This window comes from Phyllosticta citribraziliensis (assembly GCF_038025025.1).
Source record: "Phyllosticta citribraziliensis strain CPC 17464 chromosome Unknown J3D65scaffold_11, whole genome shotgun sequence".
Lineage (NCBI taxonomy): Eukaryota > Fungi > Ascomycota > Dothideomycetes > Botryosphaeriales > Phyllostictaceae > Phyllosticta > Phyllosticta citribraziliensis.
In genome coordinates this window covers 977,968-1,004,165 of record NW_027117348.1, presented here as the reverse complement: position 1 = coordinate 1,004,165, position 26,198 = coordinate 977,968, and the positions used below count along the sequence as shown (strand labels likewise).

Genomic DNA, 26,198 nt, shown 5'->3' with positions numbered 1-26,198 from the left:
AGTTGGTGTCGCGTGTCGGTGCTCAGGAGAGGCTAGAAGCACCAGTATCAGAGCACGTGGAGGGCTTTTGCGATACAGGCACGCAGCTCTTTGGCCTCTTGGCTGCATAGCTCCACAGTCAGGCGGGTTCCGTAGCACCAGAGATAGCATGATGTCGATTCCCACGTGTGAGGATAGAAAAATGTGGTTGGAGAAAGTGGGAGACGGTGGCTGGGTCGAGGTTGAAAGAAAGTCCGCAAGGTGGATCGCCGGAGCTTGCTAAGCTTTGCCGAGGACGGGAGAGGCGAAAAGGGAGAAGTGCTTGATGTCTAGCCATAGGAAGCACTCAACCCCGCCATGGATGCAGGTACGTGCAGTGGAGCACAGGTGCTTCTGCAGTCCGTCGCCCACGGTGGGGGCGTGGGCATGCGCAATCGATAGGATGACACTGATTGTCTGCGCCGCCATTGGTGGCCGTCGCAACCGAGCATTGCGTATCTCTTGCTCCAGACATTGGGCCAGTCCAGGTCAATGAGGGTGTGCGTGTTAAAAGAAATGGATCTGTTGGTTGAGACTCGACGCCCACACTCTGTTCAAATTGTTCTTGATCTTTTGCAACTCACAACATGGCCTCGTTTTTGAAAAACAAATTGTTCCGCACGTCTTCGGACACGACGCCAGATTACATGCCAGTGGATGTCGAAAGTCCAGTATCAAGTCCACCAGCGTACCAGCAATTCTGTAAGTCTCAAGGACGTATGCTGGGAGCATCGCTGACGGTCGTAAAACAAAGATTCTTCAAGAGCGCCCTACATTGAGCCCGAAGACCTCGAGAAGCAGCTTGAACCCTTGTCACAAAATGGAGAGAAGGACGATGGTCAAAGTCGCTTCCGCGTCGACGCTCGAGTCCTTTCGGACGCCATCATTGGCCTCTCCGACGGACTGACGGTGCCGTTTGCTCTCACGGCTGGCCTTTCGGCCCTTGGAAAGACTGACGTGGTGATCTACGGCGGTCTGGCTGAGTTGACAGCTGGAGCCATATCGATGGGCCTCGGTGGATATCTTGGTGCCAAAAGCGAGTCGTAAGTGCATTGTCTACAATTGGAGTCGCGGATGCTGAACGGTCGGCAGGGAGTCTTATCGGGCGACAAAAGCCCAAGTCCAGCTGGAAGTCGTCCAGAGTCCACAGGAGGTCAATGGCAAGCTTTCAACAATCCTGTCGTCGTTTGACCTTCCAGAGTCGGTCGCGAACCCAGTCGTCGCCCACCTTTCAACGTCGCCAAAGCTGGTCGATTTTTTGATGCAATTCGAACACTCTCTGCCAGAGCCGCCAGCAAGCCGAGCATTCACCTGCGCCATCACCATTGCGCTAGGTTACTTCATTGGCGGTTTCATTCCTCTGATTCCTTACTTTTTCGTGCCCGAGCATGCTGTCCGGCTGGGGCTCTATTGGTCTGTAGGCATTATGGCGTTTGCGTTGTTCGTGTTTGGATATGGCAAGACGGTAGTGGTCCACGGCTCTTTGGGCTGGAGAAACAAGTGGAGCGCCACAAAAGGCGGCATCGAAATGGTGATTGTGGGGAGTTCGGCGGCGCTGGCGGCCATGGGCCTGGTCTACGCGTTTGGAAAGGATTCGGGAGGGCACGGGCCTTGATCCACGGACGGTTAATGAGTAATGACAACTCCCATTTCTTGATTGGCGCACCTCACAACACCACAGTCTCAACTTGACCTGAACAAACAGAATCCGCAATTCCCACGGCATATTTCGACCTGCGCTCGGGCAGCTTACAGCAAGTTTCCACGATTGATTGATTGAATCGATCGCTCCAGAACTGTAGCGTCATCAGCCAGAACGTCAAGGTCGAGCGACATGTTTGCGTCCAAGACCAGAGGCTCACCGCAGTCGAAAATCCTCAAAAGGACATGCGAGACCCGGAACGAGATATTGAATCATATGTGGAAAGCAGGCTCACACAAGAAAGAAATTTGATGAGATCTCCCACTTTCACGGATTCTCCCCTCTCAAAAGCGTCTCCGATTCCGGCATTGTGAGGGGAACTTCTAACCAACCGTCCACATGGTCACAAGACACCGATATGTCCAGCTTGAATGCAATCAAGTCCACATTTCCGCGGAAGTGCCCGGCGGTCGTCCAACTACCCCCAATCAGAGCTTTGGGTTGAACTGACCGCACGACATGGCTCGGGCGCAGAACCAGATCCGACCGAAAGAGAAGAGCACGCACAGTACTTTGGCAAAACTCTGCAGAGAAGAAGTGTACCTACAGCGGGCAACATTCAGAAAAGAGTATGGCATGAGAGCGGAGATCTCGGGTTTACCCTCTGCCGCAGCTCGGACATCAGTATACGCGCAAGTCGTGGAAAACATTTCCTCGCGCGATGCAGAGGGACAGATAAGAGTAGCTATAAGAGATCAGACGCTTGCTCGGAACCTCTTCAGTTCTCTCGAATTCATCGCAGGAGTAAGCGGCGCCTCCCAGTACTGCTCCCGAGGACCACCAGACGCCCATTTCAAACTCCGCCATGTCCGAGAAAGAACCCCATCGACCGAGAGAGGATCCCGTTCCAGAAATAGAAGAATATGGACGGCCGCCGAGTGTTTTGACCGACACTCACGTCGAGACTTCCAGCGTGGAGAGGCCGAATGAGCAGTACAGAAACATTTACGGCTCGGCAATGGAGACGGGAACCGCCCTGCCTGGCGGAAACGCCGTCTACAACGCCAAATCCCAGCTCCTCAATGAAGCGCTTATGGACATTGGAATGGGTAGGTACCAATGGTGCCTCACTCTCGTCACCGGACTGGGATGGTTCCTCGACAGCGTATGCCAACCCCTTTCGGTAGATTGCTCTTCGGTTGCTGAACGCCAGACAGTTCTGGATGACGTCCTTTGAATTTATCCAACCAGCAATCAAGCATGAGGCCACATTCTATGCTGAGCACAACACATATCTGGCCGTTAGTCAGTACGTCGGCCTCACCATTGGCTCGCTCGTCCTACCAATGATGACCGACTTTATTGGGAGAAAGAACCTCTTCAACCTCACGCTAGTCATAATGGGCTTTGCTGGTCTTGTCGGTGCTGGCATGCCGGCTTTCTCTGGTCTCTGTGTTGTGTCCTTCTTCATGGGAATTGCAGCTGGCGGGAACCAGTCAATAGGAGCAGCCATTCTCGTCGAGATTCTTCCCTCATCTCACCAGTACCTGCTCACCATGCAAGGCATCTTTTCGGCCCTTGGAAAGCTCCTTTCCGCTGCCTTTGCCTTGTAAGCTTTCTCATGTATTGACCCTGGCAGAATGCTAACATCACAGGCCGCTCATGTCGCAGTTTGCATGCCCTGCCAACGCCACCGAGCGCAGCTGTCACTACGTGATGAACATGGGCTGGCGGTACTCATGGTGGACACTCGGCACCATAACGCTCTTCCTCTGCCTCCTCCGCTTCTGCTTCCACCTCCACGAAACGCCCAAGTACCTGCTCGCACAGGGGCGAGACGCCGAGGTCGTCAAGACAGTCCGCAGCCTCGCCGTCTACAGCAGCAAGCGCACATGGCTCAGCGTGACGCACCTCCGCAAGATCGAAGAAGACCTCGAAGACAGCGCGCCCGAGGTGCCCGAGACGGGCGGCTTCGTCGCGCTGCAGCAGTCCCTGCACGCCTTCACGCCCACCTGGATCAAATCGCTGCTCTCGCCCACGCACGCAGCCCGCCGCACCACAGCCCTCCTCGTCATCATCTGGGCTGCCCTCGGCCTGTCCCTCCCGCTCTTCGAAGCCTTTATCGCGCGCTACCTCTCGGCCGCGCGCGCCCTCACCGTCGCCCAGGACTACGCCGCCGCCAACCCCTGGACCTACAAGATCTACATGTTCCGCGCGCTGGCCGCGCTGCCGGGCCCGCTGGCCGCCGGCCTCGCCATCGATGCGCCGCAGCTCGGCCGCCGTCGCGTCGCCGCGCTGTCCTGCGTCGGCGCGGCCGTCTTCCTGTTCGCCTACGCCGGCGCTGCGCGCTCGCTCGCCGGCGTCATCGCGTTCAGCTGCGTCGCCGCCTTCTTCCAAAACGCCGCTGTCAGCCTGCTCTTCGCGTACACGGCCGAGGCGTTTGCCGCGCCGGTCAGGGGCACCGCGTTGGGGCTTGCCGGGTGTGCGTTCCGCCTGTTTGGCCTCGTTGCTGCGATTGTGGCGGCGTTTACGACGGCGGCGAGTGCGGTTCCCGTTTGGATTGCGGCGGCGTTGTGGGTTGTCGCTGGCGCTGTGTGGGTTGTGTTGCCGATTGAGACGAGGGCGAAGGCTGCGGCGTAAGGGAGTGGTGGAGCGGCGTGGTGAGCGTATTTTATGAATAGAGGTTTTGATGGCATGGCAAGGATTGATTGAATGAGTTCAGGATAATGGTACGTCAGTCGACAGATGGGGAGCAATCAATTACATCGAGTCCCAAAAAGGGTGTGCAAGCAAGTAGCAAAAGGCATGAGAACCTCCCTAGAGGATATCGGGGAGTCAACCGTCAACCCCTACAAATTCTGGGAGTCTGAACTCGTGCACCAGGCCTTTCCTCCCGCTCGAAACATTCATCCACCAATAGATCTAAATCTATAGAACCAAAAAGCATCCATATAGACAGACACTTCAGTATTTCCCTCTCATTCGGGACCAAACGGCGCAGATTCAAAGCGTACTCGCGTCCTTCTCCGACCTCACTGAGAAAGCACATGCCCGAAAGAGACCTACAGCTTTGGTCGTTCGAGTATTTGACCAACATCAGTGAGCTCGACCGTGCCGTGGGAGACGAGACGGCCACGAAAGATGTCTCGATGGAGAGTCCGGCTGTGCTTCGAGTCCCCCAAGGCTTTGCACACTCTGGCCTTCCTCAACGTATATTCCAATGCGTCCCAGGCCAGACATATCTTCTAATGCAATGCATCGAGTTTTCAAAAACAGGGTATATCAAGACGCACAATGCGATGCGATGCCAAAACCCGACATCCTCAGTCTACATGTGCAAAACTGGCAAACGAGCATGACGTTTTTCAAGACGAGCATCACGAAGTTGGCTTCTGCTCCTCCCCGTGGGTTGCCGACTCGGCTGGTGTTTCTGCGTGCGGCTCCTCCTCTCCCGAGCGGTCTCCGCCCGCCTTGCGGAAGACGGCCTGCATCCAGCAGCGGTACATTTTCAGGCGGCGCTGGCGGTTGACCAGCATGCGGCGGTCGACGCCGATGGACTCGATCTCAAAGGTGGGCACGTCGGCCGCGGATTCGTGAGTGTAGTCTGTCTTGCAGGTTTCGGTCTCGTCGAGGTCGACTGCGTCCAACTTGGCGGCGACGTCTTCCGGCGTGGTCGTTTGGTCGTCTGTCTTCCCCTCGACGCCGTCGGAGCGGCTCTCTGGCGTTGCTGCTGCTGCCGTGGTGGTGAGGCCACCGCCCCATATCCTCTCCAGCTCCTCCTTTTCGAAAAAGTACACGCGCGTGCCGTCGCCTCGGACGTAAAAGTTCTCTTCCAGGTACCGCCCCTTTTTGAACCGCACCTGGGCCAAGTCGCCGCGGCCGTAGTCGCGGAAGCACACTTTGCCGCCGGGCTTCAGCACGCGGTAAATGTTCCGGACGGCCTGCGCCCACTGCGACGGCGCCAGCGCGGAAAAGATGAAGATCATCATGACCAGGTCTACGCTGCCCTCTTCGATGCCCGGCGGCAGGCTCTGATCGCCCTCGCCCGCAACGTCCCACACGTCGGCCTGGATTGTCTTGCCGTCGTCATATGCCTCATTACTGCGGATGACCTCGACGGCCTTTTTCGAAAAATCGCACGCGTGGATCTTGAAATTGGGGTTCTCGTTGAGCTGAAGGACAGGGAACGCCGTGTTGCCAGCGCCAGCGCCGACCTCCAAGACGAGGGCGGGCTTCGCGTCGGCGGTCGTCAGGGCCTTGAGGACGGGAAACTCCTGGAACAGCCACTTGCGGTTCTTGAAGAAGTTGTTGGTGTTGTTCTTGTAGAAGAGGTTCCACCACTTGGCCGGATCCTTGTTGAAGCGCGTCTTGTCGAAGTCGGACACGGGGTGCTCGCGCTGGTTCGCGTACTGCAGCGACGCAAACTCTTTGTACGTGTCGTCCGTCTCGACGTGGTCCCACGCGTTGAACTCGAAGATGTTGTCGCCTTCCTCCAGGTACCGCGACCCGAACTGGAACGGGTCGCTGCGCTTTTCGTTGTTGGTCGGGTCGTGCGAGCGTGCGGATGCCGGCTTGCGGACGGGTTGGATCGAGCCCGGGACGCCGTATGTCGAGGGCTGTTGGGTTGCTGGGTCCACGGTGACGGCGTAGCGGATGTGCTCCATGCCCTTGGAGAGCTGATTGCGGGGCGTCTTGCCCTGCGAGTCTTGGGCTTGCTCCGAGGCGTCAGACATGTTTGGGGGTTGATTGGGTTAGATGTAGAAAAGTGGTGTAGAAAATAATCAACAGGGTCTGGGGAAGTTGGAAAATCTCCAGCCCTTATCGATTGCACGAGGCGCGCTACGAACCGACGAGGTTGTCGTGTGCATCATCAAAACCACTTCCATTCCCTACCCTGCGATTGGACGCTCCCGCTGCATCCTCTCTCAACTCTCAACAACTGCGAAACCAACATGAAGAATAGCTGACGACGCTGTCCCTCTCTCTCCCACCGTTCAATTGGCATCTCCCATAGAACTCCAACGACGACGTCTCTCCAGCCATGAAGGTCCTCCAAAAGTCGACTCCGCTGCTGCAATCAGCACTGCGCCCAACCCTCGCGCACCACCTCAACGCTCGCACAATTGTGCCACACCTTCAAACCGCAAGACAGCCACAAGCACGGCGGACTTTCCTCCCGGACCTCAACCCCTTCGGCGCATCCTCGTCCTCCACCGCACCGCAAACGTACAGCGCAACGCGCACGCTGCCCTACGCGCCGGGCCCTATCTACGCCATCATCGCCGACGTGTCGTCCTACAGCTCGTTCCTGCCCTTCTGCAGCGCCAGCACCGTGACGCAGTGGTCCGCGCCCGACGCCGCGCTGCGCAAGCAGTGGCCGCACCAGGCCACGCTCGTCGTCGGCTGGCAGGGCATCAGCGAGAGCTTCCACAGCCGCGTCTACTGCGTCCCCGAGCGCATCGTCGAGGCCGTCAGCGGCAACTCGCAGACCACTCTCGACAAGGACTTGATTCGCCATCACCTTATGGCTGGGGAGGCTGAGCCGCCGCTTGAGGGCAAGGGAGCGGACGGGGACGAGGCGCGCCTTTTGACGTCGTTGAATACTCGCTGGACCGTCACGCCTTTGGCGGAAGCGCTGGAGGGCGCAGAGGCCGCGGAAAGACAGGTCGCGAGCAGTCAGACCAAGGTCACCCTCTCGATCGAGTTTGCGTTTGCCAACCCGCTGTACAGTGCAATGAGCGCAGCTGTGACGCCCAAAGTGGCAGGGAAAATGATCGAGGCGTTTGAGCAGAGGGTTGCAAAGCTTTTGGGTCCTCCCAAAGCAAGCAAGGAGATAGACGCATAAATAGTGGATGGGGACATGGAGTTTTGTCGAATAAGGGCGAGTCAAAGCACTAGACGGGGAGACCTGCATGGAGAAAGCAGAAATCGGCGTTGCAATCGCCAGCACATTGCTTCGGGCATCAATTCATATATCATGCTAGAGAATTACAAAGACTAGGAGAGGATGAAGCTGTAGAGAGCCTCCAAACTATCGTACCAGACAATAGAGACGCCAATAAACGATCGTCCACGCCCACATATGCCCGTGTCCCCAACTCCTGGCTAAAAATACTTCAAAAGGGACTGTAAAGATCGTTTTCCGAGACTGGCCATCGCATTCACAAAAAGGAGCTCCCCGGCTGGCCCTTGCCCCACGCTCTCTCGTCTTCTCGACTGGCCGAGCGCACGTTTTCTTGGGAGTTTCGCCCAAACCCAGCATTCGCCATCAAGCCCGAAAACGTCGTGTTGGACGTCATGATCCGCCCGTCACCTCCCGCCCCAGACCGACCTACAAGCCGCGGGGGCGGCGCAAGGTGGCTGTTCCCCGGCATGAGCACGTCAATCGTCTCGGTGGAACCCGCCTTTGGATGGCCAGAATAGTATGACGGGTCGTTTCCGGGCTGCCCGTTAGTCGGGTTCAGGATCCGTGTTGGGTTGAGCGGCTTGCGCCCGACTGTCGTCGTGTTGGCCCGCGCTGGTTCTTTGCCTTTGGTGCTTACCCGCATGCTTCGAGGCAACGGTGTCGGCGTGTAAACGGAGGAACTGTCGTCGGTGGCCTGGCCAATGGTGAACGGGTTGCTGGTAGTCGTCGTTTGTATGTCGCTGGGGGCGTAATGACGCGCTTGAGCTGCTCGGGCTGGATTTGATGCTGCCATTCCGCCACCCGGTCCACGGAGAAGACTGCCGTAGGATTTCTTGGGCGAGGGATTGGGCCGAGTGTAGCCATAGGCGTAAGATGTGTTTGAAGTGACGGTATTATTGCGGTCTAGGGGACTTTTGCTCTTTGGCGAAAAAGGAGATCCAAGCAGCGTCTGGTCGATGCTCGCATTGCCGGAGCTGCCAGCATCGCGGCGCAGAAACTCGGTTCTGGAGCTCATCTGAGGGTGATAGATGGGGTCGCTCACTGTGCGCGAGACTGGTCCAAAGTCCCCGCTGTATCGTGGCTTTTTGGGCGTTCCCCTTCTTTTAGCACACCACATGGCAAAAAGCACCAACAGAACTAATGCCGCAACGCCACCAACCACACCACCAGCAATGGCACCCGTATTTGAGTGTTTCTCTCCCTTTCCTGAAGATGAAGGTGCGGGCACAGCTGAAGTAGATGCTGCCGCGGATGCTGTTGCAGATGCTGCCACGGATGATACTGGACTTGTGGTGCCACTGGGATTTGGTACGGACAAAGTGGCCGTCGCGGTAGCAGAGGCGGACGCTGAGCTGGTTTGGCCGGATGAACTCGAGCTAGTGTCTGCAATGGCGCACAGTTGGTTGTTGTTGCACTCGTAGCCAAATGGACAGCATTTGGAGCCACACTCCGTCAGAGTAGCCGTGAGGTTGGTTGTGTGGACCGCATTGGGAGGGTGAAGAGAGGCGTTCTGCTGCGAGATATCGCAGGTGATGGGGCGGATGAGATTGCAATCTTGTCCTTCCGGGCAACATATCACCGTCGTCGAGGTCCCCTTGGAGCCCTCGTCATCCTGGAATCCCAAACAGTGTGTCTTTGCCGGGCAGCAAAAGCTGTCGGGGAATTTGCTCCCGCACTGCGAGAGCGAATTGTCTCCACCGCACGTCTCGGTGTCTGCTCTTCGTAGCAAGCCGACTTGATACGCAGCATCAATGGCCACGGTGAGGGCGTTAGCCGCTGGGACGGTTGCAGTGGCCAAGCAGACTAGCGATAGCTTCTGGAGACTGGGGGAGGGCGCCATGCGATGGTCGGTCGTCTGCGGTAAGGGATGGTAGGACTCGAGGAGAGGACAACACAAGAGGAGAGAATCGAATTCACGCTTGGAAATTTGTGCGAGAGGTATGCAGAGGTAGTCGTCGAGACAGCGGAAGGTAAGTTGACGCCACGTGATGGGCGCTTAAGTGCAGCAAAGCAGTGGGTACAATATAAAAAGAATCTAGACAGTCAAATGACGTGGGGGTACAACGGCAACCAAGCAGCAGGATCATCAGAGCCATTATAAAGAAAGCATCAAACCATTGACTGTGTCATGAACGTGGGAAGCGCATGCTGGCAGCCTCATCCGATGGGGCAAGACAGCAGGGAGGCGTCAACGGGCGAGAGAGTCTCAGCGCGAGACGATCGAGGCGCATCATGAGGCCAGCAGACATCAGGCGCAGGCGTGGCAGACAATGAGTCTTTGACGGCGGGTGGCTCTGCTTGGGCGCTGGGACATGCGTGTGAAACTGGAGGAAGAGGGTCGTCTTGTCGGTTGGACGAGCGCGTCCCGTCGCCGTCGACCTCTCCGTCCCGTCGCCGACGACAGGCGCACGGACCCTCCGCTAGGTGCATCATTCCGCTCAAGATTTCGGCTCCAGCTCCAGCCCATATCCATCACTCCAGCCATGATACTCGCCCGACTCGCACGCCAACAGCCGCCGCTGCGCGCTGCTGCGCGATGCTCCGTCAGCCTCCCCTGCCGTCCAATTGACTCCCCAGTCTGTTCGCTAACCCGCCACCAGCAGCGCATCTCGCACGTCTCGCAGCGCCGCCACATTGTCGAGGTGGCCAAGCTCACCAACGTCCACAATCAATTCGTCGCGAATGGCATTGGGGAGGATGGGATATTCATGTCGGCCAAGGGGTTCCAGACTGCCTACACGGAGAACATGCAACACATGGCGGGCCGGCTCAACAAGTTGATAACAGGTACGCGCCGATGATGCAGCACTGGAGGTTGGCAAAGCGTGGGTAGTAACGATCAATCGCACAAGGCAAGGCACAGTTCGACAACAAGGATGCGCAGGCCATCACCGTCCTGGCCGCGCGCAACCCGGCCGATGCGGCCGTCTTCAACTTCGCCTCGGCCATGTTCAACAACCACTTCTTCTTCTCGAAGCTTGTACGTCCAAGCCCCCGAGACAGCCGGGTCGGCATGCACACTGGGAGACAAACGCCAGACTGACCTACTCCCCTCGGCAGAGCCCCACCGCAAAAGTCGAAATCCCCGAAGAGCTCACCAAAACCATCACGGCATCCTTTGGCAGCGTCGACGGCCTGCGGCGAGAAATGCTGGCCACGGCCTTCCACATGTTCGGCCCCGGATACGTCTGGCTAGTATGGCACCGACCCAGCAACGGCCGCCCGCCCGAGTGGAAGATACTGGCAACGTACCTGGCGGGCTCGCCCCTTTCGGACGCGCACTGGCGCCGGCAGTCGGTCAACATGACGACCGAGAACATTGACACGGCCGCCGACGTGCAGGCCGCAGGGCAAGAGGCAAAGGCGAACCAGGTGCCCGGCGGCCAGCAGCACGCGACGCCGCAGAACGAGGTGGGCGCCATGGGCAAGTACAGCTCCGAGGGCAAGAAGCAGGCCACGCGCGCGCCCGGCGGCGCCGACGTCACGCCCGTCTTGTGCGTCAGCACGTGGGAGCACGCCTGGCTGCCGACGCACGGCATCACCGGCAAGGCAAAGTACCTGGCGCAGTGGTGGGATCATGTCAACTGGGCTACCGTCTTTGAAACTGCGCCGAAGATTGTCACAGGCAAGGCGGATACGTGGTTCCAGACCACCAGTCAACAAAATCAGCAGCAGCAGCGCAGGTTTTAAGGAGTGGCGGTGCGAGTCGACTGGACAGGCAGACGGTCCAGGGTTGTAGGTAAGAAATGTTGCGCCAACGCACCTTTCCATCTCTGTAAAATACGACAAGGTCGGTGGAAAGAGGCCGGATATGTGGCCGCTTGGGAGCGTGCCACGAGACAAAAGGAGAGCGGAATAGAAAGCAATATCAATCCACTTCTTGGGGACTCCGCCACTCTCTCACATCGCACGATGCAGAGCAGAGTAGAAAGCAATATCAATCCACCTCTCGGGCGATCAGCCATGACCTCACACCGCACCATGCACAGCACATCAGGATGAAAGTCAAATCATGCTTTCTTGTGTCGCCGCCATGCCACGCTACGCTATGCCACGCTGTGCTGTTCTAAAGGAGGGAGACAAATCTACAGAGTGTGCCATGCCAGCCTGGATGCTACACAATTGCCGCCGCGCTCAATGCTGGATAAAAAAAGAGAGAGGCGAGAAAACTGGGAGAGAAGGTGGAAAAAGTACAACAGGTGCAGAACGAGATGGGTCTATCCATCCATCTAATCGAATCGAAAGCAGATGCTACGCCAAAACAGCGGCGGGGAATAAAAGAGAAAAAGAAGCAGGAAAGAAAGTGAGAGCTGTGCTGTACAACATGTACGTGAGAGAGACCGCAGACTCGACTCGACCTTGATACACCGCGGTCTACACCAACGCCTCGCCCTCAAGCAGACGCATCAAAACGCCCACACCAGGCCCACCCGCCGCCAACGCCTCCCTCAACTCCCTCGGCGCAACGCAGCCAGCGACGCGCCGCTCTTCGACGACGGTGCCGACGCTGAAGCCGCCGCCGCCCCTGCCGCCCCTGCCCCGGCGGCTCGGCGTGCCCGGCGCCGCGAAGCTGAAGGAGCTGCTGCCGCTGTTGGCGGAAGACGACTTGCCCGACGCCTCGACGGGCGTGACGAGCGAGAGCGTTTCCAGGCTGCCCAGGACGTCGGCGAACTCGGTCGATGTGAGGGGCGCGAGGAGGTTGTCGTGCCGGCAGAGCGCGGCGTAGGCGGCGTAGACGCGCTTGACGGTGGGCGCGACGGCCGTTGCGTGTTTGGAGGGTGTGGAGGCGGCATCGCCGGTTGATGCTGAGGTGGCCTTGTCGCGCAGTGATGTCTCGAGCGCCGCCAGCGCGCACAGCACCGCCTTTTGTTGCAGGTTCAGCGCCTTGAGGCGTTGGTTGGTGCCGTTGCTGAAGACGGCGGCCGTCACGCGCGCCATGTGTGCAATGGTGGCGCGCGGCGCCGTCTCTGGCGTCAGAGCGGAGAGCGACGTGTTGGATTGGTGGAGCGCTTTTGCCGGCGAGCGGTTCGGCGGCGACGAGAGGTTGATGTTTTCGATGAGCGGTGTCTTGGACGGGCTGGCCGTCTCTGACGCAAGGTCGTTGGCAGCGAATCTGGCGTGCTTGTCGCGGGTTTCGCCCTCGATCATGTCAATGACGCGCCGGCAAATGTCAAAGGCTTTGCGCAGGTCGCCCGTCTGTGCTGCCACCTTTTTGGCGAGGAATAAGATGGCCGTGGGGTGTACGAATGGCACGTAATCAGCCGGTGCTGTTGTGCCCGAGGGCATGAGACTCTTGAGCTTCGACGTAATCACCGAGCCGATTTGAGGAGCGGTATACGGCATGAATGGAAGGAGACGCGGCTTGAGACCCCGAGACTTGAGACGGGGGAGAAAGCGGTCGGTGAAATCCAAAGCGTTGGCAATGCCCAGCAGCACGAGGCTCGACTTTGGCTCCATCGACCACTCAAAGACGTTGTACAGAAGCTCCAGATCCAGCTCCAAGAGGTAGTCGACTTCGTCCAGAGTAAACACGAACGAGGTGTCGCGGCGGAACAAGATCTCCTGCAGCGTGTCCTTCTCCGCGCCCTCGAGAACCTCGTCGTCCTCACCAATTTCCTCCAGGAGCTTGAGGTACAGATCGTCGGCGCTTTTTACGCTCATGCAGTTGACGTAAGCGCGCTTGGTGTCTCCGTCCGCCTCCAACTCCTGGCCGATTTCGTTTACGAGGGCACTTTTGCCAGTTCCAGGAGGTCCAGAAATGTACAGACAGCCAGAAGACTTGGACGAGACGCGCGTAGAGACGAAATCACGGAGCTCGTTCCTCTCCTCATCGCGTCCAATCAATCGACCCGTCTGGGATCCTCGAATAAAGAGCTGGCGGGCTTCGTTGTACACGGTTGGCGCTGAGGATTTGGGGGTCGTGGGCGTGCGCGGCGTGCGCGGCGTCAAGGGCTTTCCGGCTACAAGCACGCGGTGTCGGGGAGTTACGGCGACCTTGTTGGCCAGCGCATCGCGATGGCGAGGCGTCGAGGGGGTCGTGATCTGCTTTTTGGCGTCCGTGCTGGCAGACCTCGACTTGGACTCCTTAAAGTGGGCGTTGATTTTTGCCGGAGACAGAGCCACCCTCGTCTCTGGGGCGCCATGTTTTGCGGGCGTTGTGGTGGTCGAGCGGGTTCGCTTTGCCGGCTTCGCGTCTTCGTTTTCGCATTTTGCTTCTGCGACCTGGCGAGCGATGGGGTTTTGCTTTTTGGGGGTGACAAAAGGGTTCTCCTTTTCGTTGGTGTCGAAAATGACGAATTGCGAGCGCCGAGTAGTGCGCACAGTGGGTTGTTGTGCGTTGGCTTCCTTCTGAGCTGCTCAATGTGTCAGTCGCGACGCGTGTTTACTCGAGAAAAAACCCGGAGCCACGAGAAAGCTTACCTGCTGAACGAGGAGAGGAGCGTGTGCGCTTCCCTAGAATGGAGGATACCATGGTGCGTAGCGTCTAGAAGCAGTAGCTACAGGGTGGAGGTGGCGGATTGGGAAGTGGTGGGTGTGGTGTTGGTGGGGTGTGAGAAGCGGAAGGAGTGGAGGAGCGCGAGGAAACTACCTAAGGAAGAGCTGCCGTGGCTGGCGCCAACACGACGCGTCGCGTCCAGCCTCGGACGCCTCAGGCACGTCAGGCGCGTGAAGTGCTTCCGTTCCGCGCTTGGCACCCGACGCGCACAGACCACCACCACCACACCGCACTGCGGTGCCGGTGGACGTCGCTCAGGTCGAGTCCAACCAAATTCGTTGGCTACGCGCCCACGCCTCACCAACCGGCCAAATTAACTGAAAACGAAGCATTTGCTGTCCTCGCTCGATCATCGCACAGAAGAGCCATCGCAGCACATCCATCTCGTACCCCAGAGCCAGACCAGAGCAGCGCGACCCACAGCCATCGGATCCTCCCCAGCCTCACCAATCCCGTGCCCAGGCACCCCACGTAGGTCGTCCAAGACCTCGAAGGTGGAACCGTGTCCCCTGTCTGCTCTTGTTCATCGCTCATCATCACGGCTGTCAATCATGAGCCTGCCAGCCAAATCAGGTCGTCATCTCCGCGTCCGTTGCCGAACCCCAGCCTGAGGGCCCCAGACAGTGTGGACCCACCACCTCACGCGCAGACAAGTCGTCACGATGGTGCCCAACCCAACACTGCTTGCCCAAAACAGCAGGACGCGAAAACTTCGCTGTGGCGAAGCATGCAATTGTTCAACCCAGACCGTTGGGAGCTTTCAGGTGCCGTGACTGCTGGCCAGTCCTTTCTCGCATCTGACCCCTGTGATCTTTGACACTGATCTCTTTGCCTTCCTATCCTTCCCTTCCCGTTCAAATCCTGCTCGCCTCTCTGCTGTGCCGCGGGCAGCCAAACATTCGTCAATCACGGTCCGCGGAACATTATTGTCCGTCACGCCCGCATCTCGCATATCTACCTACCTACCTACCTAGGTCGGGTACCTGACTAGTGTGTACCTGACAAGGTGTCTGCCTGTGTTTGGGGGAGACCAAGAGTACCGTTAGCCGCCGGACCTGCGCCTGGACTGGGCTGCCACTCACGTTGCGTTATTCCTCCCATTATTGCCTAGCCTGCTTGCGAAACTGCCGTTCCAATGCCGACATGGCATCACGCGCCTCGCCTCGCCTGGCCTCGCTACATGTCACTCAGTCGGTATCGAGCGGGCGTTGGTCCTGTCTGCTCGGTTAGTTGGCTGCGTGGCGAGTCAATCAAGTGGAACCAACCGTACGGCTGAGCTGAGCACCGGGGGGGAACGACAGGTGGGTACAGTACTTGCCGCGAAGGACGAATCATCTAAACATGGCAGAGAGATAGACGGGCAAAAGGCGAGAACAAGGCAGTGTCGTTATTGTCATTGATTGATTTCTCATTTCTCGTTCCTACTACCTACCGCCCAAAGCAAACTATCTGCGTGTGTATCTAACCACGTAACGACGAACGGCCAGCGCCACTCCCACGCGCATCATTTTCCCAAAGCTCTGCCGCCTCCCCCTTCCCTTTCAGGTACGGACAACTTAGTAAGAAAAGAGCGGGCAGGTCAAAAGGGAAATAGTTAGAATCGCAGGACACCGAAGCAATGACGACGCGCCGTCCGTCCGTCCGTCCGGATGAGGGACGCCCCCCGGCGACTGCTGCGAGGGGATGAATGCCCATTTTTGGTCTTCCGTTGTGCCCCCTCCCCGGCCCCCTTGCCCCGTGATATGATGCTAATTACCGTCTGTTCTGGCGCTGAAGAAGAAGAAGAGAAACGAGGAGGGAGAACGTATCATGTGATGAATAGCGTGGCCGTTGAGCAAAGAAAACAGAGAGAGGAGATAATAGTTGTATGTAGTATATCGAGGTCGTTGCTGTCGTCATAATGGTAGCGGTGGTGGTAATGTGGGGTGGGGTTGTGAGTCGTATTTGTCGTCAATTCGTAATGTGATAGAACCGGAATGCAAAGGAAATGAAGACAAGGAAAGTCTCATGCTAACTAAGAGGGTATAGAGCAGCCGTCCCGGCAGACGCGTGAATCTGCTTGCAGAAAGAGGAAAAAGCATGGTCAAAAGAAACAGGAAACCAAAAGAGATTCAATGGACAACTTGGGTAGTGTAAACGTATTGGGGGGCGCGATCGTATCGTGAAGAGTGGGGAGCGTGAAAAAGAGACGAGGAAAGACGTATCGGTATCAGGAGTCGACCGGGGTGAGAGAAATTGGAAACTTGAAGGAGTATTGGGCGGTTACGACGACTATCGGCGACGATGATCGTGAGGCGTAGAACTGACCGTTCCCAGACAGACGGAGCAGCGGCGCTTAGCTCAGATGGCGTTGCCATTGACCTCGACCTCGTACCCCTCGCCCTTGGCCTTGAGCGCCTTTGCGAGCATGAGCTCCCTCATCCAATCGATCCGCTCGTCACGCGTCTTGACGGCAAAGTGGTGCGTCTTGCCGCCGGCCACGGCCTTGCGCATGACGCTGCGCTCACCCTCGCCACTGGGCCCCGTCGGAACCAGCTGGAATGTGAAGGCGGCATTGTTGGGCGCCGTCGACGAGCCGTCGCTGTTCTTGGACGATGACGACGCCAGCTTGAGGCCCTTGAGCTTGGCCGCCAGCTTGTTGGATGCCAGGCTGGAGCAACCCACGGCGTACTCGTCGACGTCGATCGTGTCGAGCGCCCGCGTATCTGGCATCTCGTTGGCATGCATGGCCAACCGCGTGCCAGTGAGCCGGAAGTGGTGCTCTTGCCACTCGTGCCGCAGGAGCTTGGTGCGGCGCTTCTTCATCCACCCTGCGTGGTTGACGCCAGGAAGACTGTTGCCTTGGCCCTGTTGCGCCTGAGCCAACAGGTGGGTCTTGAAGTCCTTGATCGAGTCGGCCGACGAGTCCATCGACGGCTTGTGGTTGCTTGCCACGGCTGTCCGTCCCGACGCGCTGTCATGCAGCGTGACCGAGTCTTCGGACTTGGGACTCAGCACTTCGCCTTCAGTCACCACGGGCAGCGTGTACGACGGCCTCCGCCAGTCGACCGGCCGCGATGCTGAGCGCTGCACGGGGTCGCGGAACTGCATGCTCGGCGGCACCGATTGGCTCACGTCTCGCGGGATCGGTCCAACCTGGACGGTAGTCACGGGCACGTCCATCTCCGACGCTGGCGTGCCAAACCTGTAAATGCCAGGCGAGGCGTTGGTGGCCGTGCGGCACGGAGACATGGTGGTAATGTATTCGGCCGGGTGAATCTGTTGGGGTTGCGCATATGGCTGAGCCGATGCGGAGCGGGGAATGTTCAGTCTGGGGAGGTTCTTCAAGTTGGCGTGCGGGCCAGCCGACTGCTCAGGAAAATGAAGGGGTGGGAACATTTCGTATGGAGGGGTCGTGGGCTGATCTTCAGGGAACTGCTGCATGTGTGGAGGGTCGACGTGCTGGAAGTTGAGAAACTGCTTGACGTTCTCCTGCGGGTCGCGAGACTGCACACCGCGCAGTGCTGCTTCTTCGAGGGGGTAGGAAATGTCGGGCAGTTGGCCTGGGCCCATCAGATCAGAGGATGCTACGACTGAAGGAAGAGCATCGGACTGCGGGCGGTAGACGTTTTCTACCACCTTGCCTGCAGTCCCAGCATTTCCAGGGTCGCCTGCAATGAAGATTTGGCCACCCTTTTCGGGGGAGATGGGGAAGCCGTGTTCCTCTTGGATGCGTTGAAACAACCTCTGCTGCTTGCGCCACTTGTGACATCTTTCTCCTTTGGCACACTTGTGCGGCTTGGGAAGGAGCTGCTCTATTGCGACAATCGAGACAGACTCTGCAGGAGTAATAACATCGTCGCTAGCTTGTCGATGCTTTCGACCTCTGCGTCTCTTTTGGCCACCTGGGGAGACTGGCGTCATGCCGCCGTCATTGTCGTCGCAGTCATTGCGATGGGCACATGACCTCGATCTTTCGAGATTGGTCGACCGTTCTCTGGTGCTTCGGGACCTGGTGAGGCGAGTGCAAGGGCGGTCGGCATCTTGGAAGGGCGTGGGAACAGGGCTGATGCGGCCCTCGTTGCCGCGAAGTGCGTCAATGTGGTTCCACAGCTGATGTCTCTTTCCAAACGATGAGATTTCGAGCTCCTTCAAGTCTTCGAATTGCATGTCAAGCAGAACTGCGCCTGTAATGTCGTGCTTTTCAAACTTTTCGACAATGGATTCCTCAAACCCCAGGGTGTACATCCAAGATACAACCTGCTGCGCGCTCCAAAAACGCACGTCGTTGGGGTCTTCTTCCTCAGGCTCTTCTGTCGCCCAAGGATCGCAAGAGGAGGAGAAGGAGGGTTGCTGGGCTGGAACAGTGCGAAAAGCAGTCTCTGAACGAAAAGATGGCTCTGCTCGGAAAGCAGTCTCGGCCCTGGGCATCGAACTCCTCGGCAGCAATGGGGACATTTGGAGGGCATATTCGTAGTTGAACTCTGCCGAAGATAGTGACGAGCGGAAAAGATGCGGTCCCCTTGGGCCCTCTACCGTCTTGCTATCTTGTTGAGACAGTTCAAAGTACGCCTGTCGATGCGAGTGCGGTGTGGGCACTTCATCATATGTCGATATCGTGGTTTGACTCTTTCTGCTTTCGCTCTGCTCGGGGTCAGTCTTGTGTAATTGAAGCACTGCAGAAAGGAGCTTACCGATTCGTATCCATATTTTTGCGACTCCTCTTCAAACTCGCTCGAGTCATCTTCAAAGTCCGTGTCAAAAATCTCGGTCGCTTCCGAGACGGGTCGTGGTTTGTCTGAACGCATGGCGAAAAAGGGTTGCAGCTTTCCGCGTTGGAACATTTCAACGCCAGACTCCAGCGGCGTTATGGGTGTTTGTACCTCCTGCATTATGCTCACGTCAGGGGGAGGCACGGGTGCAGAGGGAAAACGCCCGTGACTTACCATGGCCAGTCAACATGAAGGATGGGGCGCCACGGCGCAGGCGTCAAGATGGGAGGCTCAGGACAGGAATTTTCAAAGAGGCACAGTCGTCAGCGCCGATCTAACTACATGGGCCTGGAAGAGCAGGACAGGAGGGGAGACGAAGCAAAGACCGGCGCCCCGGGCGAGCAGCGCGAGGCGCGTCTTTTAGCATACGAAAACGAAACGAAAAGGGAGGTGGCAGACGGGACGCGGTGTGCGATGGCCGCCAGCACCAGCATGAATTGGTAACAGAGTCGTCGCGGTAGCATCTGTCGAGAACAGCTCGCAGTCCAATCCGCACGACTACCTGGCCTGCACGCGTGCGTTTGGCCCGTCTCGCCGGCGCTTACATAGGGCAGCCATTCAAACATCCCGGGCGGCGTGCCTCATTCGCCGTCGAGTTGCTGCAGGCCGCCATAAATGCGCGAGATAAGCTCGCTTCGGCACCACAAACTCGACCAACGTGCAGCCCGACAAGCCACGGCTTTGCCGTTTTGTGCCATTTGCGCCCCTCGTGTCACGGTGCCGACGGGGACTGAGGTACAGATACATGCAGTGTGCGCTCTGTCGTCGTCGTATCACCCGACCAAGCACTGACTGAGGTTGCCCTCAGGCACGGACGGGCCCAGGAGGCAATTGAAGACAACGTGGGCCGCGCGCACTAGTCGGTGTGCGTAGGCTGGCTGGGTCCTGTGCCTGCTGAATCGCTCAATGGAATGCAGTGACAATGGAATGCGGTCGACAATGGCCCAGCGGCAGATCCGCCCACCCCAAGCTCGGACGGTGATCTCTCCAGCCTCCCGCCGTCAATGCTGAGAATCTCTGGTCTCTGTGCCGTCAATGCTCGAGTCGTGATCATCGCGCAAGCGAGCGAGAGCAGCAATCACCTCCACTCGCTCCCAAGAACCGGGGCAAAAGCAAGACTGAGGCACAGGGGCAGGCGAGAATCGCGTTGCGGGTTGAGTGACGAGCAAATGTCCCCATCCGTACCTGTAGCAAAGCGGAGATGGCGTACAATAGCGCAGCAAGGTCCAATTCCCCAATGCATGCACCCATGCGCAACCGAGTCCCCGACGCGGAGGCCAAAAGCAATCCAGATTCGGTCCCGCAAGCCACAGCAACCTCGACGTTGTCGAATCTCGCTCCTCGTGTCACTGCAGCAATTCCCGCAGTGACGACTTGGCCTCCTTTTTTGCTCCCCACGAGCGTGTTCTTGCAGGACGACCAAGTCGTCGGGTCGATGCCGAGCAGACCGCTCCTTTGCTGCGGCGTACGGACACAGGCCTGCGCTTCAAGCCGGGCGGCCTCGAGCAGGCCACCTCCGTTCGTCTCTCCTCACATGACTGAGGGCGCGATGCGGAGGGCTCTGGTGCGACGCGGCGAGCATTGTTCGGGAGGTCTGGCACAGCTGCGGTGCTTCCCTGGCACAGAGGATGGTCGACGTGGAGGTGAGTCCAGTCAGTCAGTTCTCTCGTGTGGTGCGCATGCTTGGCTCGAACATGGCATCATGCCACGGCAGCAGGCGGGCAGGCAGGATGGAGGGGTTGGTGTTGGCGTTGGCAAAAAAGCAATGGTTCGGGGTAGCTGCAGCGGAGATTGACTTGTCTCTCTGGACCCACGCACGTTGGTGAATCACTCAACAGCCTGCCAGCATGACGCAGGCAGGCCGGGACGCATGGGCTCCGAGGCCGAGGTGGGTGAGGAGTTGGAATAATTCATGGTCCCGTCAGGTTCAGTCGGCACCAACAGCCGTGGAGTACCGAAGACGGCACGGAAACAACGCCTGGGCCTGGGTGGGTGGAGGGGAGGAATTGAATTGAGGTGGGGACGTGGACGTGGGTGCGGTAGGTGAGGTGTTTGGACGACGAGAGGTCAGCCGGCCACGCATGGGAATTTGCGCAGGAGCCAATCAGAGAGCAGAGATGGATTTGTGGCCTCGAGTCCAATTTGGGCTATTTTGGTCGGACCTAATTAAGGGCGCCCTCAGCTGGAGCCGTTGGATGGTCGTCGTCGTCGTCTTGCGCCATTGGTGGGTGCAGGGTTCTCACATCCATCTCGACTGTGCCGTTCGACGACATCAATTGGACAACACCATTACCACTGCTCTGGGCTGGGCTGCTCGACAGGCCCCACTGCCTCCAGCCTCCTCCTCTCCCTCACCCTCGTCCTCCTCTTCTCCAACTCCAGTCCCAGTCCGGCTCGCCTCACCTTGCCGCATCTTCCTCCACGGCCGAACTCTCTGCAAGGTTACACTCACTCACTCTGTGCTCCGTCATCTCTCCAACCTCTGGCTCACGTCTCTCAGGCCTCCCTCCGACGTCGTACTGAAGAAAAACACGCCTTCCTGCTTGAGCCGTGACGGTCATGCCGTGACTCCCATCAGCCCTCATGCGTCCGCCATCGGCCAACCGGGTAGCATGACCGTCACAGCATGGCCTCCCAAACGGGCAGCTTCACGGCTCGACCACGCCGCATTTTGCTGCTCTTCCGCCCCCTGCCTCACCCTACCAGGCCTGATCTGCCCCGGGGAAGAGATCGCCTGTCGATAACACCCAGCGGGGGCCACACATTGGCTGGCCGGGCAAAAGCGTGCACTCACTCGCGGCCTGCATGCATCCATGCATCCATCCCAGCTCGCCGTGATGAGCAACCATCCACAGGCCCCGCGGCCAATTGCTGCCACCACTCGCCCTCCATCACCTACACCCCAGGCCTGCCGCTAAGAATAGATTTGTCGCTATTAGCAGCCTTTTGGCCATATAAGCTACGAGCCCACTCCTCCTCTGGAAACCTTGGACAGCCAGACTGCGATTAATTTGCCCTCATTCTCTGCTCGTTTATCCTCTCCCAAAGTCCGCGGGTCAGACTTTGGCTTTACCATCATTAATTTAATAGAATCCCCCCCATACTGTCCCTTACGGATCCCTCCCGCTGTGCATTAGCGTATTTGCGCATCGTCGCTCGCGTTGTTTATCGCCTTGATATAAACACCTCCTCAGTACTTCCGGCCCCTCCCCCCCCCATGTCTTCTGTCACCGCCGCTCGGTCTTCCTCCAAACCCGCCACAACCATGGCCGGAGCAACCACATCGACCTCGTCAGCACCAGCAACCTCGGCGCAAGCCGCGGCCAAGAAATCTTCCAACAGATCCCACAAGAGGTCGAGGACTGGTGAGCACTCCACCCCCACATGACTCTTTGCCCCTGCAGTCACTGACCCTTGCCCCCAAGGATGCTTCACTTGCCGTCTGAGGAGAAAAAAGTGTGACGAAGTCAAGCCTGGCTGCAAAGCTTGCAAGAACCTCGGTCTCCAGTGCCAGTACAAGAGGCCCATGTGGTGGAGCGACCAAGGAGAACGTCTTTCCCAGAAGGAGAAGATTAAAAACATCATCAAGCGGACCAAGCTCACCGAAAAGACGTACAGTGCTGTGCCCATCAACGCAAACAGCCCTCCTAGCTTGTGCAACTCGGTCCCGACCTCAGATGGCTTCTCCGACTCCGTATCGAAGACGCGAGCCGCCTCTGTCGACTCCCAGCTCTCCGAATTCAACATGTCGCCACCTCAGATGTATGGCATGAACATGCCGCTGCCACCTTATGAGCCTTCTTGTCCGCCCTACCCTGGTTATGCCCCCTATGAAGTCGACATCAAGACGGAATGCCAGACTTTCATCAACGACATCCCCACGAGGCGCGACTCGACCATTTCCAGCTTCAGTGCTTTCCAGCCACCATCTGTTGGTGGATCGTTGGCGCCGGAGAGCTGGGTCCACCAAGACTTTTTTGAGCAACAAGAAGAATTCTTCGAGGAGCCTCTTGACTTCAATTTCTTGGAACTTCCCCATGGCTCGACAGTGCCCTCGTACCAGGCCATCATCCAAGTCGACGAGGCCGACCAGCCTCTACTGAACCACTTCATTGACAGAGTAGTGCCGCAAATCTTCCCCGTCCTCGAGGTGACCCAGTACGGCTCGGCTCGGGCAGAGATGATTTTCCCCGCTCTCGAGTCGAACAAGTCATTTCTCCACTGCTGTCTGAGTCTCGCAGCGCAGCACATGGTGTCCACTCGGTGTGCCCGGGACGTTGACGAAGAGCAAAAGACCATTGACTCCGCCTTGGACCACCGTATGAAGACCATCAAGGAGCTGTGCGATGCTATGGTGACAGGCACGGAGCCCTCTCAGATTCTCGAGTCGCAACTGGGAATGATCCTCTTCCAATGTTCAGTGGGCCTGCCGAACGACGGGCTGCATGACCCCATTCCCTGGCACCACCACTTCGAGGGCGCGACGGATGTGATTGCTCGCCTAGACCTGGCCAATTCGCTTGTTGCGCTGAACGGCAACCCCAGCGCACAGATCCCATTCAACATCACCCTCGCTGCGTGGGTTGACATTCTCGGTGCTACAATGCTCGGGAGGTCGCCAGTGCTTGCAGATGCCTACCGCCAAAAGATGTTGGCGGGTGCTTCAACCGGCCTTGCCGAGCTCATGGGATGCGAAGACCAAATCCTGTACTTGATTTCGGAGATTGCCTGTCTCGAGTCCATCAAGTTGGGCATGGATGACAGCACGCTGTGCTCGCACATCACCTTGGTTGGAAAGCAAATCACGTTGACTGAGCAAAACGCGGGGCCTATTGGCAGCTGCTACTCCTCCTCCGGTGCCCTCAAACCAAAACAGTTGCGTCACAACATCACAGCCATGTTCCGAATAGCTGCGCGCATCATGCTCTGCAGCATGGTTCCCGGCTTCAACAGGCGGCAGCCCATGGTGATCAATCTGGTCGAGGAGCTGACGACGATCATGAGCTTCATTCCTGCTGGTGCCGACGGCCTCGACAAGTCCCTGGTTTGGCCGCTCCTCATTGCGGGTTCGCATTCGCTCGAGGGGTCAGGCTTCCGGGCCATGTTTGCCGAACGTGCTGGGCTCATGGGTGAGGAAGCAGAGTACGGCTCATTTGGCCGGATGAAGGAGCTCCTCAAAGACGTTTGGGCCATCAACGACGCCAATCTCGCAAAGGGTGACGAAGAGAACGTCCACTGGCGGGACGTGATGCAGCAAAAGGGCTGGGACTTCTTGTTGATCTAGAAGCCCTCCTCTTCTCCTGTCATCCTGGTCTCACGTCACTCCTCCGCGGAAGACTGGTGTCAAAGCTTCGACGACGAGACGGCCGAAACCCCTGATACCTGGATGACGGCACCACTTGTTTCCTTTTTCTTTGCACATAATCGGACATGCTATATACCCACGTTTGTAATTTCTCGTCTCCCCATCATTCTTTTTCTTTGCCTTCTTTCTGGCGTTCTAGATGGCACATGTCCCTACAGGGACCACGGTGTTTGAGGCTTGGAGACATTTTGGACATGAGAGAGCGAAAACCGCGTCGATCATGCACCGAGCTTCCTTCTCGAATGATTTATCATGACGTTGACGGCACGGATGGGATTTTCTGGAGCAGAGGCAGGTCGCCGATTGGGCCCCCTTTGCAGTGGGATACGGAGGCAGGGCAGCTGGTGGACCGGGGGAAATGGGGGCAATTTCGCTCGCATCGTGTATAGTAGAGAGAGACGACGACGCGGCCCAACAGGCCAGATGGCATGGCGGTCGGGAACAATGGAAAGCAAGCAAATCAGCTCAGTCTTGGTTGTGTGCGGGCTGCGTGCCAAGCGTCAGACTGGTTCCAAATTTAGATCGACAGCCCAAGACGTCGAGCGGACCGCCGGCCGACAAGCTCACATAGGAGACCATGGCATCTGTGATTCGCCCTGCTTACAGCCCGTACGCCTGTCGAGGCACTGCCGTCGCCTGACAAGAACCTCTCGAATTGGCCTCCCCAGCTGCGACCGCTATATAGCCCCAAGATTAAGGTCCCGCATACCGCTGGCCTGCATTTGCGCGTGCTGCATTCTCCGGCATCATGTCGACGACGACCATGCGACCCTTTGACCCGGTCGACACCGCGTCCGCCACCGACGGCCGACATGGACCCAAGGACGAAGTCGAGTCGCCGAGCCTGTCCAATTCCAACGCCATCGCCCGGTTCGAGTTCGAGGCCGGCCATGGCCAGGAAGGCACCAAGATCCTCATGGTCGAGTGGGAGGACGACGACAGCACCCGCAACGTCCGCGGCGACTGGCACATTTCCTGGGAAGGCAAATCGACCGTTCTCCCCGCTGACGACCAGACCTCGAGCGAGGTCAACCGCCTCTACTTTCTCCTGCCTCCGGGCGTCGCCGTGCCGCCGGCGGTGCGCTTGACCCACCGCCCCGCGGATGCTTCGAAACCCGTCGTCACCTGGCAAACAAACTCGCTGCCCGCCATCTTCCCGCCCGAACTGGGAGCATCGGCACGGCAGGCTGGCAAGAAGGGCGTGCTGCACACAATCTGGGCGAAGCGCCGGTTGCAAGCCCTGCAAAAAGAGATTGACACCGAGTCTCAGAACAACGTCGAGGGCATCGGGTTCGCCATGGCCATGCAGGAGAAGGAATGGATCGAGCAAAACTTTGGCGTGACGTCGCGGCCTAGCGTCAGCGAGATCAAGACCGACAACCTCGCCACCCTGAGCCCGGGCAGTCCGCGGTCCCCCGGAGGAGGCCGGCTGATGGAAAAGCTCAAGGGGCTCAAGATAGGGACGAGCGAGCAGGAGTTGGCGGCGGCAGCGGCAGCAGCAACGGCATCGACAAACCCTCTGTCTCCCGAAAGCTCTGACGTTGCCGTCTCGTCATTTTCGGCCTTCAAGGGCGAGGCTCCGGCAGCCCTGGGCGCAGTAGACTCCACGCAGACACGGCCGACGACGACACAGTCACAACCACAGGCACCTCGGCGGGTAGCAGCAGCGATTCCGCCGCCGGCCGCAATCGCACAGCAGCAGATGTCTGGAATGGCTTCGCTGGACGCATTCGCTGGTGGGTTTGCGCCGATGGCGTCGTCCAGTAAAACAGACGACGAAAAGGAGGACGACTTGTTTGCAATGCCCATAAGTCCGCGCAGTCCGGACATGACCAAGAGCCCGTTTTCCTTTGCGGCCAGCGACACGCTCAAGTACTCGCAAAAGACAGAAACAGCATCCTGAAGCGGAGAGGGCTGGATTGGGACGCGGGTTGTACATACAGGAGGCGTTGGGGAAAGGGCGCTAGATATACCATGCCATTCTTTGAAGATGGTTTTTCTTGGTTGTCAACGGAAATAGA

At 58.1% G+C, this 26,198-nt stretch overlaps 10 protein-coding genes across 10 annotated transcripts; 6 read left to right on the top strand and 4 right to left on the bottom strand.

The window, feature by feature from the left end:
* Positions 1 to 389: 389 nt before the first annotated feature.
* Positions 390 to 1,666, top strand: J3D65DRAFT_636238 (VIT family-domain-containing protein). The gene is made up of 3 exons (XM_066801384.1): positions 390 to 720; positions 773 to 1,061; positions 1,111 to 1,666. The coding sequence occupies exons 1-3, from the start codon at positions 606 to 608 to the stop codon at positions 1,631 to 1,633; spliced, it is 927 nt and encodes a 308-aa protein (XP_066651922.1). The 5' UTR covers positions 390 to 605; the 3' UTR covers positions 1,634 to 1,666.
* Positions 1,667 to 2,176: 510 nt separating this feature from the next.
* On the top strand, positions 2,177 to 4,504 carry J3D65DRAFT_98395 (major facilitator superfamily domain-containing protein). The gene is made up of 3 exons (XM_066804308.1): positions 2,177 to 2,825; positions 2,878 to 3,269; positions 3,316 to 4,504. The coding sequence occupies exons 1-3, from the start codon at positions 2,526 to 2,528 to the stop codon at positions 4,298 to 4,300; spliced, it is 1,677 nt and encodes a 558-aa protein (XP_066651921.1). The 5' UTR covers positions 2,177 to 2,525; the 3' UTR covers positions 4,301 to 4,504.
* Positions 4,505 to 5,028: 524 nt separating this feature from the next.
* J3D65DRAFT_98274 (S-adenosyl-L-methionine-dependent methyltransferase) lies at positions 5,029 to 6,494 on the bottom strand. Its single transcript, XM_066804307.1, has one exon. The coding sequence runs from the start codon at positions 6,391 to 6,393 to the stop codon at positions 5,038 to 5,040; it is 1,356 nt and encodes a 451-aa protein (XP_066651920.1). The 5' UTR covers positions 6,394 to 6,494; the 3' UTR covers positions 5,029 to 5,037.
* A 53-nt stretch (positions 6,495 to 6,547) lies between these two features.
* J3D65DRAFT_636234 (dehydrase and lipid transport-domain-containing protein) lies at positions 6,548 to 7,741 on the top strand. The gene has a single exon (XM_066801383.1). The coding sequence runs from the start codon at positions 6,702 to 6,704 to the stop codon at positions 7,503 to 7,505; it is 804 nt and encodes a 267-aa protein (XP_066651919.1). The 5' UTR covers positions 6,548 to 6,701; the 3' UTR covers positions 7,506 to 7,741.
* Positions 7,742 to 7,821: 80 nt separating this feature from the next.
* J3D65DRAFT_558798 (uncharacterized protein) lies at positions 7,822 to 9,405 on the bottom strand (the record flags this gene model as incomplete). The annotated part of the gene is made up of 3 exons (XM_066797383.1): positions 7,822 to 8,177; positions 8,322 to 8,795; positions 8,865 to 9,405. 3 exons carry the CDS (start codon positions 9,403 to 9,405, stop codon positions 7,822 to 7,824), a joined length of 1,371 nt encoding a protein of 456 aa, XP_066651918.1.
* A 643-nt stretch (positions 9,406 to 10,048) lies between these two features.
* On the top strand, positions 10,049 to 11,255 carry J3D65DRAFT_670869 (mitochondrial 37S ribosomal protein mS42; the record flags this gene model as incomplete). Its single annotated transcript, XM_066803342.1, has 4 exons — positions 10,049 to 10,108; positions 10,166 to 10,352; positions 10,418 to 10,545; positions 10,626 to 11,255. 4 exons carry the CDS (start codon positions 10,049 to 10,051, stop codon positions 11,253 to 11,255), a joined length of 1,005 nt encoding a protein of 334 aa, XP_066651917.1.
* Positions 11,256 to 11,447: 192 nt separating this feature from the next.
* On the bottom strand, positions 11,448 to 14,112 carry J3D65DRAFT_636223 (P-loop containing nucleoside triphosphate hydrolase protein). The gene is made up of 2 exons (XM_066801382.1): positions 13,986 to 14,112; positions 11,448 to 13,918 (listed from the first exon to the last, which is right to left on the bottom strand). The coding sequence occupies exons 1-2, from the start codon at positions 14,035 to 14,037 to the stop codon at positions 11,940 to 11,942; spliced, it is 2,031 nt and encodes a 676-aa protein (XP_066651916.1). The 5' UTR covers positions 14,038 to 14,112; the 3' UTR covers positions 11,448 to 11,939.
* Positions 14,113 to 16,141: 2,029 nt separating this feature from the next.
* J3D65DRAFT_98178 (SAM and PH domain-containing protein) lies at positions 16,142 to 19,179 on the bottom strand. Its single transcript, XM_066804306.1, has 3 exons — positions 18,987 to 19,179; positions 18,735 to 18,926; positions 16,142 to 18,684 (listed from the first exon to the last, which is right to left on the bottom strand). Exons 1-3 carry the CDS (start codon positions 18,987 to 18,989, stop codon positions 16,402 to 16,404), a joined length of 2,478 nt encoding a protein of 825 aa, XP_066651915.1. The 5' UTR covers positions 18,990 to 19,179; the 3' UTR covers positions 16,142 to 16,401.
* A 2,898-nt stretch (positions 19,180 to 22,077) lies between these two features.
* Positions 22,078 to 24,096, top strand: J3D65DRAFT_558960 (fungal-specific transcription factor domain-containing protein; the record flags this gene model as incomplete). Its single annotated transcript, XM_066797388.1, has 2 exons — positions 22,078 to 22,177; positions 22,238 to 24,096. The coding sequence occupies 2 exons, from the start codon at positions 22,078 to 22,080 to the stop codon at positions 24,094 to 24,096; spliced, it is 1,959 nt and encodes a 652-aa protein (XP_066651914.1).
* Positions 24,097 to 24,940: 844 nt separating this feature from the next.
* Positions 24,941 to 26,080, top strand: J3D65DRAFT_647711 (uncharacterized protein; the record flags this gene model as incomplete). The annotated part of the gene is made up of 2 exons (XM_066802350.1): positions 24,941 to 25,774; positions 25,811 to 26,080. 2 exons carry the CDS (start codon positions 24,941 to 24,943, stop codon positions 26,078 to 26,080), a joined length of 1,104 nt encoding a protein of 367 aa, XP_066651913.1.
* Between the last annotated feature and the right edge of the window lie 118 nt (positions 26,081 to 26,198).